The sequence below is a fragment of the Lepus europaeus genome, chromosome 22 (genome assembly GCF_033115175.1).
Source record: "Lepus europaeus isolate LE1 chromosome 22, mLepTim1.pri, whole genome shotgun sequence".
Lineage (NCBI taxonomy): Eukaryota > Metazoa > Chordata > Mammalia > Lagomorpha > Leporidae > Lepus > Lepus europaeus.
This window is the reverse complement of record NC_084848.1, coordinates 6848843-6867649: the sequence shown is the minus strand read 5'-3', so window position 1 is coordinate 6867649 and position 18807 is coordinate 6848843. Positions and strand designations below refer to the sequence as shown.

The 18807-nt window shown below is 37.5% G+C and overlaps 1 protein-coding gene across 6 annotated transcripts in view; it reads left to right on the top strand.

The window, feature by feature from the left end:
• Positions 1-16567, top strand: part of PAPOLA (poly(A) polymerase alpha) — a 63068-nt gene extending 46501 nt beyond the window's left edge. The window contains exons 17-22 of one of the 6 annotated variants that reach the window (XM_062181254.1): positions 5137-5279; positions 7993-8090; positions 8323-8543; positions 12105-12167; positions 13934-14008; positions 16034-16567. In XM_062181254.1, the coding sequence (XP_062037238.1) occupies positions 5137-5279; positions 7993-8090; positions 8323-8543; positions 12105-12167; positions 13934-14008; positions 16034-16129 (696 nt within the window). In that variant the 3' untranslated portion in view covers positions 16130-16567. Of the gene's footprint in view, positions 1-5136; positions 5280-7989; positions 8091-8322; positions 8544-12104; positions 12168-13933; positions 14009-16033 lie in introns of all 6 variants that reach the window. The other 5 variants (XM_062181253.1, XM_062181256.1, XM_062181255.1 and 2 more) reach the window with 5 other exon arrangements.
• Positions 16568-18807: the final 2240 nt, after the last annotated feature.

The following is an 18807-nucleotide window of genomic DNA, read 5'->3' as shown; positions in this document are numbered from 1 at the left end:
ATCAGTTTTCTTGAACACACTTCCTTCAGACTGGAGAGAGAGACGATGAGTGGTGACGTTGGATAGACTTACTTTGTGTACACTCACAGTCTCTCTTATTAACACAGTATCCATAGCCACATCAGTGTCCGCTTTCCTTTAAGCTAATTTATCAAAATTCACCTAGGTAATAGGTGAAAGAGGAAATTATGTTAAGTTGCTTTTTCTGTTTAGTGACAATGACTTTTTTTTGCTTAGACATAGGAAAATATCCATATATTAATTAAAAATTAAACGGTGTATGAAGGAGATTCCCACTAGAAGTTACCAAAGTTAAACGTTTGCAGTATATTTGGTATTAATACTTTTTTTGGGGGTGGTGAGGGGCTAGCTTAGAGCCATTTTCCTTATTTGAATTTTTATAGTGAGCATATTGGAATTTTAGTGCAAAGATGACAATTTTTTTTTCTCTAAGTGGTTTGAAAAATTGATGGCTTCTTCCTATAATTGAATACCTTATGGCATGCAGCAGTGAAAATAAATTAACTAGAACTGCACATACTCATATTTTGAGTAGAAATAAAATGATGCAGATGAATATATACCATTTGATGCTTTTATATAAAAAATTTAAAACTTGCAAAACAGTACATTTAGGAGAGAATATGAAATAAAAGTATATATTATGTTAGAGAATACTGACCACTGTTTTGGGGATAATGGTTATGTGGGGCTGGAGTTGGGAGAAGAATGAAATTTACATACAAAGGGCTTCAACCTTATAATATCTTGGTTCTCAAAAACATAGAAAATATTATGGTAGGAAATAAGGTTAGGCGAAATGAGACTGCTTGGTTCAGATTCAGGCTCTACTGATTGCTAACTGTAACTCTTAGACAAGTTGTGTATCAGACATCTGGTTCTTGATTGATGTCATGACTAAAACATTGGAATAATAATTTCACCTATCAAGTATTTCATGAGGATTAAATGAGTCCGTGCATGTGAAGGGTGGTTTAGACTAATGCCGGCGCGCGTCAATGCTCATTTATGTATCACCATCATCATTATGACTTCTGTGGGTATGTAGATTTATTTTGCAGGGTCTAAAATAAAATTATTAAGGACTTAAATATGACCTTCTTTAGGAAGTGATGTTTTTCTTTAGGGATCCCTGAATTAACAAAGTAATCCAGAAAGTACCAAAAATGTATCTGTCTTTTCTCAAGCAGTTTTACTTAACAGCAAATACATAGCATAAAAATTTATCAAGCAGTGGGGCTGGTGCTGTGGCATAGTGGGTAAAACTGCCACTTGCCGTGCTGGCATCTCTTGTGGGTGCTGGTTCAAGTCCTGACTGTTCCACTTCCGATCCAGCTCTCTGCTATGGTCTGGGGAAGCAGTGGAAGATGGCCCGACTCCTTGGGCCCCTGCACCTGCATGGGAGACCTGGAAGAAGCTCCAGGCTCCTAGCTTCGGCTCGGCACAGTTCCAGCCATTGTAGCCATCTGGGAAGTGAACCAGCGGTTGAAAGACCTCTCTTTCTCTGCCTCTGCCTCTCTTGAAAATCTGCCTTTCAAATAAATAAATAAAATCTTTAAAAATAATTTATCAAGCAATTTTATTTTTAAACAAAATCATTATACAAACATTTATCTTCTAAGTGCCCTTTGCTGTGATATTGTTACTGGATTAAAGCAGTTCTACTTAAGCATAAATTTATTATGTATAGAAATATTTTAACATTTTGTGTTTTTTGAAGTTAGTATAAGTAGAATGCATTCTTTAACACCTAGTTGTTTGTCTAATTGAAGCAGTTACTTATAATTTATTAGATTTTTCCATAATTCTAGATTCATATTGTCTTTTAAACTCTTACTGGTTACATGACAGTCTTAATAATTGGCATAACTGTCATGTAGTTAAGTAAATTTTTATACAGTATGTTTTTTTATTTTATTATTTTTTTAAGGTTTTATTTATTTTTCTGAAAGACAGAGTTAGAGGCAGAGGCAGGGAGAAGGTGGTCTTTCATCTGCTGATTCCCTCCCCAGATGACTGCAACAACCGTGGCTGGGCCGATCTGAAGCCAGAAGCTTCTTCTGGGTCTCCCGCGTGGGTGCAGGGGCCAAAGGGCTTGGGCCATCTTCCACTGTTCCCCCAGGGCATAGCAGAGAGCTGGATCAGAAGTGGAGCAGCCGGGACTTGAACTGGCGTCCATATGGAATGCCAGCACTACAGGCAGCAGCTTTACTTGCTATGCCACAGCACCAGCTCTCAGTTTGTTTTATTTTTACTCTTTTTTTAAAAGAGGGTAATGTTTTTCTAGAACCTATCTAGAAAATAAAGAGAAAATTAATAATACATTATTAAATAAAAATCTAGCCAATGAAGTAACTACATTTTCATCTGATAACAACTTGTTAACATTGCGGGGTTTTTTTCTACACAGACTATTCTTCAGTGTATATTAACACATACTATATGTGTTTTTATTTATATATTTTAAAAATTGATTTACTTGGAAGAGTTACAGAGAAAGACACAGAGAGAGAGAGATCTTCCATCCACTGATTCACTCCCCAGATAGCTTCAGTGGCCAGTGCTAGACCAGGCTGAAGGCAGAAGCCAAGAGCCAGGAGCATCATCTGGATCTCCCACACAGGTGCAGGGGCCTAAGGACTTGGGCCATCTTCTACTGCTTACCCAGGCCATAGCAGAGAGCTGGATTGGAAGTGAAGCAGCCAGGACTTGAACCGGTTCCCATGTGGGTTGCCGGAACTGCAGGCAGTGGCTTTACCCACTACGCCACAGCACTGGCCCCAGATAGGTTGTTTATGATTATTTGGCTTTGAGGTCTTTTGAGACTAGAAAGATACAGAGCCAAAGCAGATGAGCTTAATGGTGTTTTGTGTTCAGACCAACCAGTTAAAAACCTTCAAATTCACATATTATCCACAGCAGTGGTCTGTTCTTTCTTTTGAGATTTATTTATTTGAAAATCAGAGAAAGGTTTTCCATTCATTGGTTCACTCCCCAGATGGCCTCAATAGGGAGGCTGGGCTGAAGCCAGGAGAGGAACTGTTCTTCCAGATCTCCCATGGGTGTGCAGAGGCCCAAGCAGTTGGGCCATCTCCTTTTGCTTTCTCAGGCCATTAGCAGGGAGCTGTATTGGAAGTGGAATAGCTGAGACTGAACCAGTGCTCACATGGGATGCCAGTGTCTCAGGCAGCTGCTTTACCTGCTGTGCCACAATGCCAGCCCCTGGTCTGTTTCCTTATAGGTGTCTGGTCACCTGGTCAGGCAGGTAACTGTAGAATTGAATATAATTTACTTACTGACACTTTCTTCTGATGTCTGGTAGGAAAATAAGATCGGTAGCATCTTAGACTAGGAAAGTTACTCATTTAGAATATTTTGTTTTACAACTGACTGCATAAGCAAATATCATAATTCTCTCCTCCTTTCCTTTCTACTTAATCTCATCTTCCCCATTTAATTTTGATTTATGTATACAAGTGGCATCTCTTGTGCTAAGTCAGAGATGAGAATATCTTGTCATTTGGGGAACTGGAGGGTGGACCACACACGTACACCCATGGAGTGGATTTTGTCAACAACCTCAGTTATTTCCGTTAAAATGTTTCTATAGGTAAATGAACACTGAGGCTGAACCTGTAAGAAAGATAAATATGAAGGAATCAGTGTGATTTTTTAAGAGATTTAATTATTTGAAAACATGACAAAGGTAGGGACTAAGAAAGGGATTTTCCATCCTCTGGTTCACTCCCGAAGTGCTCACAATAGCCAAAGCTAGGTCAAATGGAAGCCAGAAGCCAGGAACTCCATCCAGGTCTCCCAAGTGGGAGGCAAGGACCCAAGCAATTGGGCCATCATCGAGGGAAGCTGAATTGAGTGGAGCAGTCAGGACTTGAACTAGGTGCTCTGATAGGGTGTGCAGGGATCCCAAATACTGGCTTAACCAACTGTGTAGCCACACCCCCTCCCCAGGAATCAATTTAACGTTACAAAACTTAAAACTTGATCACTATAGAAGTGAACTTTAGTCCCATAAAACTGTTCATAGGTTTTTGGTTTTCCTGCATTATTTATTTTGGAGTACTTTGACTTTTAAGAAGCAGGGCCAACATTAGGTTCTATATGTGGAAGTTAGGTTTAGTTTTCAAAGAATTATTTCTGCTTTTATTTTCATATAATTTATACTACCAAATATACCATGTTAAAATCTTCAATTGCAGTAAGCGCACTAGAAATTTTGCTTCTGGGACTCTCATTTATTGACAAATAGTGATGAGTGGCAATGAGTTGTACTTGGTAAAGTTTTTTGAAATGACTTAATTTTTAAAAAATATTTTATTTATTTGTGAGGTAGAGTTACGGACAGAGAGAGGGAAGGAGAAAGAGAGAGGTCTTCCAACCACTGGTTCACTCCTCAAATGGCTGCAACAACTAAAGCTGAGCCAGTCTGGAGCCAGGAGCTTCTTCCGGGTTTCCCACTTGGATGCATGGGCCCAAGCACTTGGGCCATTTCTTCTACTGCTTTCCCAGGCCATCATCAGGGGGCTGGATTGGAAGTAGAGCAGCTGGGACTCAGACCAGCGCCCATATGGGATGCTGGCACCACAGGCAGAGGCTTAGCCTACTGTGCCACAGCACTGGCCCTGAAATGACTTAATTTTTATGTTCATTGTAGGATAGTTATAAATCTGTAAACAAAAATAATCACTTCTAATCTCACTAACTAAAGATTATCAGTTAATGTGATATATATTGTTGACTTTTTCTTGGATATTTGTGTGTGTGTGTGTGTGTTTATACTCCTGATTGAAGATTCATGGAATTTCATAGTACATTTCGATTTGCAGTGTCTTAGCAATCAGTGTGTATGTTTAATGTAGCATTCCTTTTGCCTTTTTTCCCTGCGTGAGAACCTTCGTCAAGTGAAGGCCTCTTTAGAAGCCTGGAAGTACATGACTCAAATTTTTACCTTTTACAATCAGCATGGCACTGATGATTTTCATCCTAGTGATTTATGCTTTTTAGTAGAAATCATAGAAGTTATATAAAAAGTTTTCTTATTTCAAAGGTCTGGGTGACATAAATACATATATGTAATTAAATATTTTTTGGTTACAGCATTCAACAGAAGGTGTCAAATTGACAGCTCTGAATGACAGCAGCCTCGACTTGTCTATGGACAGTGATAACAGCATGTCTGTGCCTTCACCCACTAGTGCTATGAAGACCAGTCCATTGAACAGTTCTGGCAGCTCTCAGGGGTAAGGAAAAAGAAGGGAAGGGAAGCGGAGTGACAACACTGTTGGCATCTGAAGTCAGCGATCTAGAATGTTATTTATATTCCATTTTCTGATTTTGTTAAGATAGCAGTTTAACTCCTAGTTTTGGGGACATTCATTTTAGGTTTTATCCTAATGAATATATTTGGAAAATTTGGGGACTGAGAGGTCTTGATTAAAATATGAATGAGGCTGGTGCTGTGACGCACTTGGCTTATCTTCCACCTGTGGCGCCGGCACCCCAGGTTCTAGTCCCGGTCGGGGCGCTGGTTCTGTCCCGGTTGCTCCTCTTCCAGTCCAGCTCTCTGCTGTGGCCCGGGAAGGCAGTGGAGGATGGCCCAAGTGCTTGGGCCCTGCACTTGCATGGGAGACCAGGAGGCGGCACCTGGCTCCTGGCTTTGGATAAGCACAGCGCGCCGGCTGTGTCAGCCATTGGGGGGTGAACCAACAGAAAAAGGAAGACCTTTCTCTGTCTCTCTCTCTCTCACTGTCTTAACTCTGCCTGACAAAACAAAACAAAACAAAGAAATATGAATGAATGCTATCACTGTAATCCTTCCAAATTTATATATTTAGAAATTATTGCTGCAGGAGATTATTTGGTGTATAGAGGAGAACAGACTCAAAAACAAAACCCACCTTTCTGTCCTAGAGCTGCTTACACTTGGAGCAGGGGTGCTGCATATCTGTGAAAGCATTAGGGCTTTTCTAAAGAAGGTGAAGATGTAGCTGGGTGGTTTTAGTTAGGGAATCCCTGTTTTTGAACTCCGTATCCTGTTATAAACATTTAAAGCAGCTTACAAATTTTTATTATGAAAGAAAGATGGCATATTTTTGTCTATGGTGGTAAAAATCAGAACATAGTAATGCTGTATTTATATTTGATTACTGAACATGTTTATGTTGGATCCTTCTAGAATTCCATGTATCTACTACCATATTTTGAAAGGGTGCTGTTTATGGAGACTTTTGGGGTACTGGTAGTATTTTCCAATGTGGTGGTTATACTGATCACTTTGTAAATGAATGTATGCTTAAAAATTTGAGCACTTTTATGAATATGTGGTGTATTTTAACTTTGTAAAAAATTTTTAATATTTGGGTTATCAGTGTCTAACCCAATGGCAAAGATGTAGTTTGAGGATTGGATGAGTTTACTTTTCTTCTTCTTGGACTTCCCGTGCGTGGTGTGTTTTTAAGTTAGTCATGCACAATCTGGACTTGAGGCCTCACTCTGCCCTGTGTTTCTTCCAGTTTTGAAAATAGTTCTTAGATGTGGAGCATTAACTTTTACATGTTTGTTTTGTGTTTCATTGGTTGTTTGCTTACTTGTTTTCTGAAGAAGACATTTTAGATAAGGAGTTTTCCCTTTGTTTGCATTGAGTTGGTGCATATATATATATATATAATGTGTAGTCATGCTATGTAATTTTGCAAGTTTAGTGTTGAAATTTAGTTTCTTCACAACTCATATTAAATAACAACAAAGTCTTTTGGATTTTAAGTATAGCATTGTGTATTTGACAAATGCTATTTATAATTAGGCACTGTGCTAGCTATTTCAGGTTTTTCTCATGCGTCTGCGGCTCTGGCTAGCATTTGTTATTTGATCATTAAATGCTTGTATAATCTCAGGGCTCTCTTCAGGTCTCATTATTGCATCCGGATACTGTCTCTGGAAGTGGCAGCCCACTCTGTTGGCTCACTCACCTTCAGTACTAGTGAGCGCCTCCCCTTCACACTTTGAGAGCATGAGGTGTAGCTGAAGGAGAGTGAAGGACCAGACGACTTTGCGTTTCAGTTTTCCTTTCAGGAGATGACAACTCGATCTTAATTTAGATGCAGATTTGTAGGATATATTTTAGATAGAAAAGTTGAAGAGGCAGGAGAATAAAGGATTTGGAGTTTCTTGAGATGACAGGAGGTATTGGGATCTAGAACATAGAAAGAGGGATTGGGCTTTGGTTATTACAAGTAGAGGGGAGAAGAGGTTAATGAAAGAAGGAGGTGGGGCTTTTTTATATATTTAACTCAAAATTTGGAATACTTCCTGGCTGCTGGCTTTCTTTGTGAAGTAGCAAGTAAGGTTGGCTAAGTTTGGCATGTGAAATGGAAGGAAAAGGGGAAGGTTTTTCAGGGGTGGGGAGGAGGCTTTAGGAAACATTTCTAGAGTGAAATATTACAATATCCCTGTCACTTAGAGTCGTAGCCATTTGGCCCACTTGTAGCTGGGCTTCTAGGTTTTTATGTACCCTTGGACTTTGTATGCATAAAATTATTTCTGTGTCTCAGCCTACTTTTCCATAATTTTTTATAGAATTTTATTCTGTCCCAAACCAGTTGTCTGTTATCCCAAATCAGTTAAGAAAAGGTCTTTCAGAACCATTCACTTCCGTGTGGTGTTCGCTGACCACTGCAGTATTTCAACAGCAGCATGGCTGTGTGTGTGTGCTGGCTGCCGTATCAAGTAACAGAGTTGCTTCTGTTGTCACAGAAAGTCGTGGCATGCTGCTAGAGAATGTTCCGTGTGCTCTTTATAGCTTTTGGATTATCAAGTAAAGTCAGTAGTTGAAAGGTATAGGAAATGGGAATTAAGAAATTGTTCACTGAAGATCAGTGATGTTAAAGTACTGAGTTTTATTTCATACTTCTTATTTTTTTGTTTTTTAAATTTAATTTTTGTTCTTTTTAGCAGAAACAGTCCTGCTCCAGCTGTGACAGCAGCATCTGTGACCAACACACAGGCTACTGAAGTTTCTGTGCCACAAGTAAATTCCAGTGAAAGCTCAGGGGGTAAGGAAATTGGCTCGATAGGTTTGACCACTTTTGCTTTTATAATTGGTATTAACCTTCATTTTGAAAAATGGGTTTGTTGATTAATTCTGTAGTTTGAAATCAATTTTTTGATGCCATTTTATTATTTGCATGTCAAGTTATTTGTGAAATTAAATTTAGAGAAATAAAAGCCTGCAATTTAATGTTGATATTCTTTTGATTTGTACATGTTCATATTTTTACTGCTCAGGTACATCGAGTGAAAGCATTCCTCAAACTGCCACACAACCAGCCATTTCTCCACCACCAAAGCCTACAGTCTCCAGAGTTGTCTCCTCGACGCGTCTGGTAAACCCACCGCCCAGACATTCAGGAAACGCACCAACAAAAGTACCTAATGCTATAGCAGGAGTCAAGAGGACATCCTCCCCTCATAAAGAAGAGAGTCCCAAGAAAACCAGAACAGAAGAGGTATATCCATGCAGAATATGTTGGTTAGCCGTGGCTGTGCCCATTTGCCTATTTTTAAATCCAGTGGAACAAAGTCTGTTGAGCCAGAATTCAGAAGGATCAAGGAGGAGTATTTTCAGGAAGGTTTTAAGTGTGTCTACTGCTTTTAGTGCATAATTGCTTTTCACCTCTCCTGCTCTCCTGAGTAACTACCTCTTCCATAGAATTGGGCTTCTCTTTTAAACTTTTTTTGCATGTGTAGTCTGTAACTCAGTTTAGCTCAGAATTGCATGTGATCTTGATTTATTATTCTCTAATGCTGATGCCTTTTATTTGTACTGATTCTTTGATGGGCTCCTTTGGACAAGTTTTGGCCTCCGTGATCCAGCTGTAGTTGTGGGGCTTTTGTATTGCACTTGGATTCTAAGATCACTGAGTCCTAAAGGTTCTCAGAGAATTCTTCCTGAAGGACTCTGCAAGATTGCAAAATCATGTTAACTTAGGGGTCTGTCTTCAGGAAACTTCCTAGCAGTACGTTCACTTTTTATAATTCAGTTGGCTTATCTTGTCACAATTTCAAAATAGTTTTAGGAAAACCATTAAAAATGTATGTTGATTTGGTGTGAAATAGAAATAGTCTTGTTACACATTTTCATCTTTCTGTAGTTATTCTCACGTTGTTTTCTTACTAGTGGGACATTCACTTTTGCCCCAGAAATCAGTCTAAAAGCAACAGGGGAAAAAAATCCAGGATTCTCATGGAGTCTGTAGTCTTGATTAATTTTGGTGAAAATTATGCCTCTAATCTGCTTTTTAGTTTATTTTAAAGGCTTTTATTTCTTTTGTAAATAGTCAATATTAACTAAAAATGAATAAGCTGATGAATTTTTTTTAGTCTTAAATGAGAATGAAAAATGAGTGTAATGTGTCACACCTTGCAAGATGTGCTCTGAAAACCCATCTGTATCTGGGACTACCTAAAGGTGGTGTTTTTCATTCTTGGTTGCGTATCAGAATTGTTGCCTTACACTTCAGGGTCTCTTTCCGATAGACTGAGTCAGAGTCCTCAGGGTTGGGCCTGAGAGTCTTCTGGAAAGCAGCAGCCTCGGAGGGTACTGCTCGTAGTGTACGTTAGACATACTGATCGCTCGGAGGGTACTGCTCGTAGTGTACGTTAGACACTCTGCCTGCTGATCGCTCGGAGGGTACTGCTCGTAGTGTACGTTAGACACTCTGCCTGCTGATCGCTCGGAGGGTACTGCTCGTAGTGTACGTTAGACACTCTGCCTGCTGATCGCTCGGAGGGTACTGCTCGTAGTGTACGTTAGACATTCTGCCTGCTGATTGTCTCAGGTTAGCAGAGCATTTCAGTGTTCACATTGCTCTCACACAGGAAAGCATATGTAATTGTAACTCTAAATATTTGGTTTCTTTAATAAGTGGGACCCTGAGAGCGCTAAGTAAATATATACCAGCACAGTGTGTTTAATTTTGTTTTCACTTACCTTAGTAGAATGGTAGTCATGTTTCTTATCTGGTTTAAAGAAGGAATAGAAATATATTTAGTATGGAAAATTAAAAATATATATGAAAGTACAGAACGTCACTTAATGTTTCTCTGTATCCATGACACAGCTTCAGTGATAATGACCTCTCAGCCAATCTCTGTAGCCTTAATTCTGTCAGCCTCTTCCATCCCCTGTAGATTATTTAGTAGCAAAATCCAGACATCGTATCATTTCATTAGAATTCTTAGTCAATTCTTGAAAGAAACTATAAATGAGCCAAAAATAGCCCTTAACTAATAAAAATAATTTATTAACGTCATCAAATATCTAGTCAGTGCTAATCCTGATTGACTCATTGACTTTTTAAAATTGTCTGTCTGTGTAGATATGCAACTGAAGAAAACCCTTGCACTGTAACTGTTTGATGTGTCTTCAGTATCTCCATGGGGGAGAACCTTTTTTCTGCCCTGGGCCATTTGGGTATTTATTACATCATTAACAGGCCATACAAAATTATCAACTTAAAAATAAACCTATAAATTTATTGAATATTGTGTCCTACCTGTGGTTGCCATGGCAGCATCGAACAGAATGATTTCATGTGCCCCATATGGTCCTGCCGGATGGTTCCCGCCACTACATACATCTCCTCCTCCTCCTTTTTTTTTTTTTTTTTTTCTTTTACTTTTTCTTTCTTTTTTCTTTTTAACCTTGCAGTCTTTTTGTTCTGTGATTTCAGTCTGGATTTTGCTTATTCCATCTGCATGGAGTTGATTTACGGACACAGACTTTGCAGGTGGAAAGGGGATGTTCAGTTATTTTATGGGCTAATCTCACTGCCTAGGAAAGGAAATTGAAGCTCAGTTGCATTTGCAGTTATAAAAACTATCGCAGTGAGAGGCAGTATTAGAACTCAGACCTGAAACTCTTGGTGCTGAAGTTGAAGCTTGTTATATATAAGTGCTCTGCTTTTGAATTCCCTCCGTAACTGAGTCTTTTGGTCTCTGTTAATGAATACTTGATATTAGAAATATTAGTTTCACTCAGTAATACACTAACATGTCTATAGACAAGAGTTTTTAGATAACATGGTATGTTTTGTTTACTGTTCTTCATAACTTAATTTTCAAATACATATAAATGATAATAAAATAGAATAACATGATAATAAAAATAGAAAACATTTGCTCTGTCTCCTGAATTATATGGCTAAATTAAGCTGTATATATTTTTAAGGTTTTAGTCAAACATGTCAAAAGAGTAATGCAGTGCCCTTGTTTGTATCAGCCAGCTTCAGCGTTTAATAGCCATGGTCCGTCCTGTTTGATTTGGGCATTCACTCATTCCTCCCTGTGGTGTGGAGCAAGCTCGAGGCATGTCCTCTCCAGCGCAGATACTTCTATGTGTATCTGAAAATCACGATGCAGTGTATTTATCACACTAATTCCATAATGTCACATATCCAGTCAGTATTTGTATTTACTGTTGTAACATAAATTGCTATTTTTAAAGTTTGTGTGTTTGTAGGAAGCAGATTAAGTCCTTATTAGAATTGGTTTCTATTGCCACAGTTAAAATTAAATTTCAGCACTGCTTAGTAAATGAAGCCAAGAAAACAGTGTCAGAATAGTTGTTTAGGACCCATAGAGAGAGAGCACATTTCAAACCTTGTGTTCTTGAGTATTTTCATAGTTCTCACAAAGGAAGGGTAGATTCTCTGGCTAAGTTTGAGAAAATGGTATTCTTCATAAAATTCTTAGAACCTTTTATATGCTAACGTGCATGTGAATCTCCCTAGAATGGGAGCAAGAGTATGTCAAGTTCCTGAGCTTGTTTGGTCAGGGAATTCTTTTTGTTTTTCCTTACACAAAATTTATGAACTTAGTGGTTTGGGGAATGTACTTTAGATGGTGATCTGCAGTACTCATTTCTCGCATGTTCTTTTTAATTTTAGTAGTTGCTGAATTCACATTATGTTTATAGTTTTGAAAAATTTTCATACATTAAAGCATTGATTGGCAAATAATCCAGATTCTTTCATTTTAGAGAATAAAGCTTTTTTTTTTAAAAACAGGATGAAACAAGTGAAGATGCTAACTGTCTTGCTTTGAGTGGACATGATAAAACTGAAACAAAGGTATATCAATTTAGCCTTTAGAATACATACACAATTAAGAGTACAAAAGATGTGATAGAAATGTCTCTAGAATATTGTACTGTATTTTGTAGCTTAGGTTTTAGATTTTTGTCAGTACTGTCTTTAGACAAGTGTTTGTTCCTTTTTAATGTTAATTAATTTTGCTGAACACTGAAGGGAATATAATAGTGAGACATGTTCCATACATTTAAAGGAGCTTACAATTAAGTAGAAAATATAAGATGTAGATATATGGAATTGCTATGAAATCAGATCAGACTAGTTGAGGACTGGGGAGTGAGGACAAGGAAGAATAAGATGTTACTTTTGACTGCAGACACAGTGAAAGGCTTCACGGAAGTGGGAAGTAGCATTTGAAGTTGTCTTTGAGGATGCATGGGAGTTTTGGCAGTCGGAGATGAAAAGATCATCTCACTGTTCGGTTCAGATTATGGTTTGGTTAGGGAACTAGTTTTTGACAGAAGGTTTTGGTTAAAACTTAGGGTGGGGTTTGAATAAGGTAGATGGAGTGGAAGAGATTGGTTTTGTCTGCACTGTGAAAGACATTGAATGAATGAACTTTGAACTTGATTCCCCTTCGTTGTAGAAAAATTGGAAGTTCTCCCCCCTTCTCCTTAATTATCCAGATTTCTGTGATGGATACTTTAACAAGTATTCTTTTGGTGTGTTTCTAGGTTTTCTGTGTACCCTCACATGTACTACATAGCAATTCCTTTTTGCTTTCCTGTTAATTTACATTGTAAACCAAGAAAACATGTCGGTGTCATTAAGTAATCTACAGCATTATTAATGAACATACAGAATCCCATCTGAAGGCTGTTACTATATTGTATTCAACCAGTTCCCAGGCATTAACAGTTTCCATTAAGAAAAGCCAGTTGTACTTTCCTAGTGTAGTCTTGACTGTTGTTCAGTTCCTGCTGTGCATTCTCGTTTGCTTAGATTAATGAAAGAGAAATCCTGAGACGAATAATATGGTTAATTTTTAAAACTTAATGAACACAGCCAAGTTGTCTTCCAGGAAAGCTACACTTCTTCCCTTCCTACTCCTTACACCTTGTTTACCCTTTGTAGTTTCATAGGAGAAAATCTGTGTTTCATTATTTTACTTTAAAAGAAATTGAGGCTTTTAATATGGTTACTTTCATTTTTTTGTGTGTATGTGTATTAATTTTGAGCGTTTCGCACTGCTTTCCAAAAATTTAAAGCAGTGGAATGAGATGGGTTACTTTGTGTTTCTGATTATGCTTAGAGGAGAATCAAGGAGGAGAGGAGGGACCTTAAAGTGGAAGAAATCTTTTAAATTTTAGAATTAAGGGCCTGGAGCAATGTTTGTGCTTCTGGGTAATTTTATTTAATATTTAATTTTTTTTTTGTTTCATTTAAGAGCCTTCCTTGGGTTTGTATTCTGTTAATTATTGTCTGGGCAGCATTTCATTATGTGCCTATGTGTGTTGTTAATTACTGTTTGCTTAAAACGTCCAAGTTGGAGCCAGTTGGAAAGTCATGAGATATTTTGACCATGCATTGTAAGATTTGTAGGTAAATAGGAATTTTTGAATATCTGAAATGGTAAAATAACTTAACAATGAGGCTTAATAAATGATTTTGTAATTTAGTTGCATCTCTCTCTTGATCCCTTCTGTCTTCCAGTTTGTCTTCTTTATTAGCCGCCAAACCCAGTTATGTTCTTTTATTCTTTTTTAAGTCTCTTTTCCCCCCTCCCCATCCTCTTTGTCTCACAGGAACAACTTGATACAGAGACAAGTACAACCCAATCAGAAACTATTCAGACAGCGGCTTCTCTGTTGGCCTCTCAGGTACTAAGAGAAAAAAGCAAGGAGAGATTTGTAAATGTTCTTAAGATCAGTGTGGTGTATCATAGAAGACTGCTAAAATTTGTGAAAGTAATTATTTGCTAACCTATATGTGTGTATTCATTGTAGTTTAAAAGCAGGGCCATTGGATTTGATGGAACTGTTTTGTGTTGTGTTGTCTGGATGCTAACTCATCATTGATGCATTCATTATTTGATATTGCAAATCACGTAAATTTTCACTAGTCCTATACACGGGCCACATGGAGGCTTTATTTATAGGTCAAGGTGAAATTTAAATTTGGAAAGCACTGAAACCATCCTTTTAGATTTTTTTATGAGATTAATACTTGTTTGACCTTTGTTTTTAAGATTGATTTTTGCCTCATTTTCCCTACTGCTTTTCAGTTAGTTAATTAGTATATAATCCATAATTCTCTGAAATTTTTTTTATTCCTGTTAGCTTGTGACAGTTTGTTAGATACAGTAGACCTCTGGGATCTTTTTTCATGCATTTGCAAACCTTCACTTTGCTTGGAAAACAGTTGTTTGCTTTTTGGATCCTTTTAAATGGAATCAACCCTAAAGTCTAAATCAAACTCTGATACAAAGTAAATCTTTTTCTGTAAATTGATATTAAAGTGATTAATCTCTACAAAGTGAGATAACACTGCCAAGTGTGGTTCCTAGTGGTGTTGATTAACTGATACTCTGATATTTTTGCTACTTTGTGGTTTGGAGTTATTTTAAAGTGATTATTTATAAAAATATGCTTTGTAGCATATTAACTTTGATAGTCTTTAAGGATATATAAATCATATTTTTTTGCTTCTGAAGTTTCTTTTGTTTCCATAATTTTTATCTAGTAAAACATTTGGGGCATAATCACATCAGGAAATCTCATGCGTAATATTGGTCCATGGGCAGACTGGTTTTTACCAGACCTCCGCTGCCCTGTGATTATGATTGATGTGTGCCATGCTGCTTCTGAAGGAACCATTTTCATAGCTTTGTCTTTCAGAAGTCCATTCCTGTAGTAATTAGTATTTGCCGCTTAGATATTTTTATGAGTAGGATTTTCTACTAAAAGCCAGTGAGAGTAAAACCACCCAGTTATCAAAAACGTAGTTATGCTTAAAAATTAATTCCTTTTTGGTGAAATTAAGGACACATCTGTTTCTAGGGGGGTAATAATACTGTTTCTGTGTATAACAAAGTGTCTTCACTGCTTTGAGGTAAATCTTGAGGTTTTACAGATGAAATGATAGGCTCTCTGGGATTTGCTTTAGAATAATCCAGGGATTAAAGGTGATAGGATATCGGATTGGCTTTGTATGGTAGCTGATGAAGCTGCGGAATGAATACATGGAAGTTCTGTAATGCGCTCTACTTTTGTGTATGTTTGGAATTTTCCACAATAAGACACTTAAAAATCATCGCTGGATTTCTGAATATTAAAGAAGGCTTTAATTTAATGAAAACTTTTCTAAACGTTAGAATAATTAGATTATCGCTCAGAGTTGTATATCTAATTTTATAATTTGTAGTGTAAGAAAGTAATGAATTTACTGACAGCTACTGCTTCTGTGTATAAGGGTGAACTTAAATATTCTCCCACATGGGGGTGCTCCAATACTAGTTAATATCACAGCTGTTAGTGTTGTAATACGTAAAAACAGTTTAATGTTAACATGGTAATTATTTGATAGGTAATGCTTAGGGGATCACATTTTTTAAAGCTGTATTTCAAATTACTTAGGTGTTTTCTATATATTGCTAAAATATTGTTAAAATAATTTGTGCTTAATTATTTTAAAATTTCTTTAAGTGTAGAACAAATAATGTGCTAAAAGTAGGCATGTTTATTTGCATTCTATTTGAACAATTCAGAATATTTTTCTTTAATTTCACAATACTTTTCTTATGGTAAAGTTCCATCAATTCTTAGAAAGTAAAGCAATGGAAAGTACGTCTCATTTTTAACCTGCAGTGCTTTGAACGATGATGTGTTCTTTGCTTTCATTCTCAGAAAACATCCAGTACAGACCTTTCTGATATCCCCGCTCTCCCTGCAAATCCTATTCCTGTTATCAAGAATTCAATAAAACTGAGATTGAATCGGTAAAAACAACCTCAGGGGTCCATAAACAATATCTGCCAACTCAACCTGTTGTCTTCAAATGCTAAAAAAGGAAAATGGAGGGTACAAGACTAGACATGACTGAAAATGGATTTAGGTTTTTTTGGTGACCTCCCTTACTGGGCTAATCAGCACTTGATCGGAAGTCCAGGTTAGTATGTGACGCCAGGAGTACTATTATTATTGTGTTAGCAACAGTTGCATTAACTATTTCAAAAATTACTGCCTTTAAATGGAAAAAAAAAACAAAAAAAAAACACCTCAAGCTATATTTGTATCCATAATTGACATCTGAATTGGGTTTATGTTTGATGCATTGTTTGGAAAACTTGCAATACAAACTGGCATAAGATTTCCTTATTCTGATGATGCACTTTTATGTATTTTTTTTATTAGGAAGTAGAACTAATTTTAGATTTTCGGCTTGATGGATTTCTTTCTTTCCTGAAGAATTTCCTTTGCCATTAGCTCCCGGTTGGGTCCCGTTGTGCAGTGGTGTGCTGTCACACTCAGAGGATGCGAGCACGTCTAGCGTAGTCTCCCTAGGAGGTAGCTGTGACCCTTGAAGATGAAGTGGCAACTCTAGGGTATACATTTGACACTGAAAGAATAATTAAGACATACTTGGTTTTGATGGGGTCGCGATTAAGAAATGATATATTGGTTTTATTTATAGAATTGTTTTATAGTGCATACAAATCAACAATCAGCAAGTATTTTTCTTCAAGCTTATCAAAGTTCGATATTCTTTTGCCTTCAATCTGTTGTCTTCAAAACAAAAACAAGAAAAGCTTTTTGCACTCCCTACCCTTTTTTTCTTATTTTCCTTTTGCTTGTGTGCACGAGGTAGGAAGTACTTCACAGAAAACAAAATGCCAGTATTTTCTTAAGCCATGATGTGAAACTAGTAAGACCCTGTGGCTACATGACACAGAACACTAAATTTTGGTCCCATGGCTGAAACCTTTAGAGTGACTAAAAATAATGCCTGTGAAACATAACTATCTTGGATGGCCATTTGATCTCTCAATAAAGAAGAATTTTGTACACTCCATGGAACTGCTCTCTATAGCAAATTGACTTTCAATTTTAGACATGTGGGCAAAAAGGCATTTTCTCCAAGATTTTTAAACTGATTTTTATTTTTAACTGGTTTACCAAAATTTGCCGGTGAATTTTACATACAGAAACATTTTAAAAATCATTTCTAGCAAGCACTTGACATCGAGTCAGCTTTCCTTTTTATTTTCTTTTATTCTAGCAACAGATTAGGAACTCCTCTCTTTAAAGAAAACAATTCCCATAATTAGGTAGAACACCCGTCCTTCAGAGTGTGAGGGCTGCCAGGTGTTGGTGACTGGGTCTGAGTCTGGACAGAGCAAAGCTGACGCGCATGCTGGAGTCTTCCCTGTGCTTCGTTCCGTCACATGTGCGTTCTCACGTTCAGCTGCCCTGTCCTCCTAAATTAATTTTCCAGAGTTGGAGTGTAGTCTCTCCCCTTAGGCTACGCATTGATTGAAGCTTTCTCTCCACATGATTTATGATGTCTAGTATACAGTGTTCTGCTCCCCACATCTTCGCTCTGCATAGTCACCTGGCCCTTCCTTCCACCACCTACAGAAAAACAAGATGGTCATCCTGACAGGTGAAGTGCACAAGGTGTCCGTGTGTTTGTGTAGCTTCAGAGTTAGATTGGAATTGCCAGGCACAGATTTAGTCTTGTCATTTTGTTTACATATTGGGGAAAAAATTCAGTTTATTAAACGTTTCATGTAACTGCACCCAAGTTTTGCCAAGCTGGAAACTTGGACATTTTCTGTGTAGTGACTTTTTAATTCTAGTTTTCATAACCTGGAGATCAGACTGTTGCTTTCGCATGATGTATGTAGTGTCTCATGACTGGAGTTTGCTTTGTTTTATAGTATCTGTACTCCTTGTATTTTTCAAGAGCTATTTTGTAAACAGATGATGTATTTCTCCATTGAAAACACAATAAAAAAAAAAAACAGCACAATCCCACAGTTGCCTGATTTCTTTTGACTGACTTTTTTTTTTTTAGTATTTGAGTCTACTTAAAAAGTTTATAGAATGACATTAAGATTTGCAAAGAATTTGTCTCTTTAATTTACACTCAATATTAATAAATAAATTACACTGAATTTATATCATAACAATCTGATATTTATTTCTCATAACTGATCTTCCGGGAGAAAACCATGAACACACTCTTAATTCATGTTCAGTCATCTAAAATATTTTCTCTGTATTTATTCTACACTTGTACACAGGATACTGTGCTCTCTTCCAACCTGTAGGTACGTCATTTCTAATGTCAGCAGATGGCACTGTTGTTCTTCAGTGAATGTAGAGTTAGGAACTGCCACTCGCCAGGATCCTATTTCTTATTTGGTTGAATCCAAATCAAGTGTGGCTTTTCTGAAACCCCCAAATGCTTCACATTCACACGTAACTCTTGGGTGAGCAATGGACTGCTCCTGCGTTAGTGATGACCAGTTGTGGGGTATGGTTCCTGCGCGCGCGTGTGTGTTAGTGTTTATTTTCATCTGCTTGAAAGGCAGGGCATGAGGATGAGAAAGAGCCTCCATCTATCTGCTAGTTTGCTTCCGGGATGCCCGAGCGCCCGTACTACCCGAGGCGGAGGC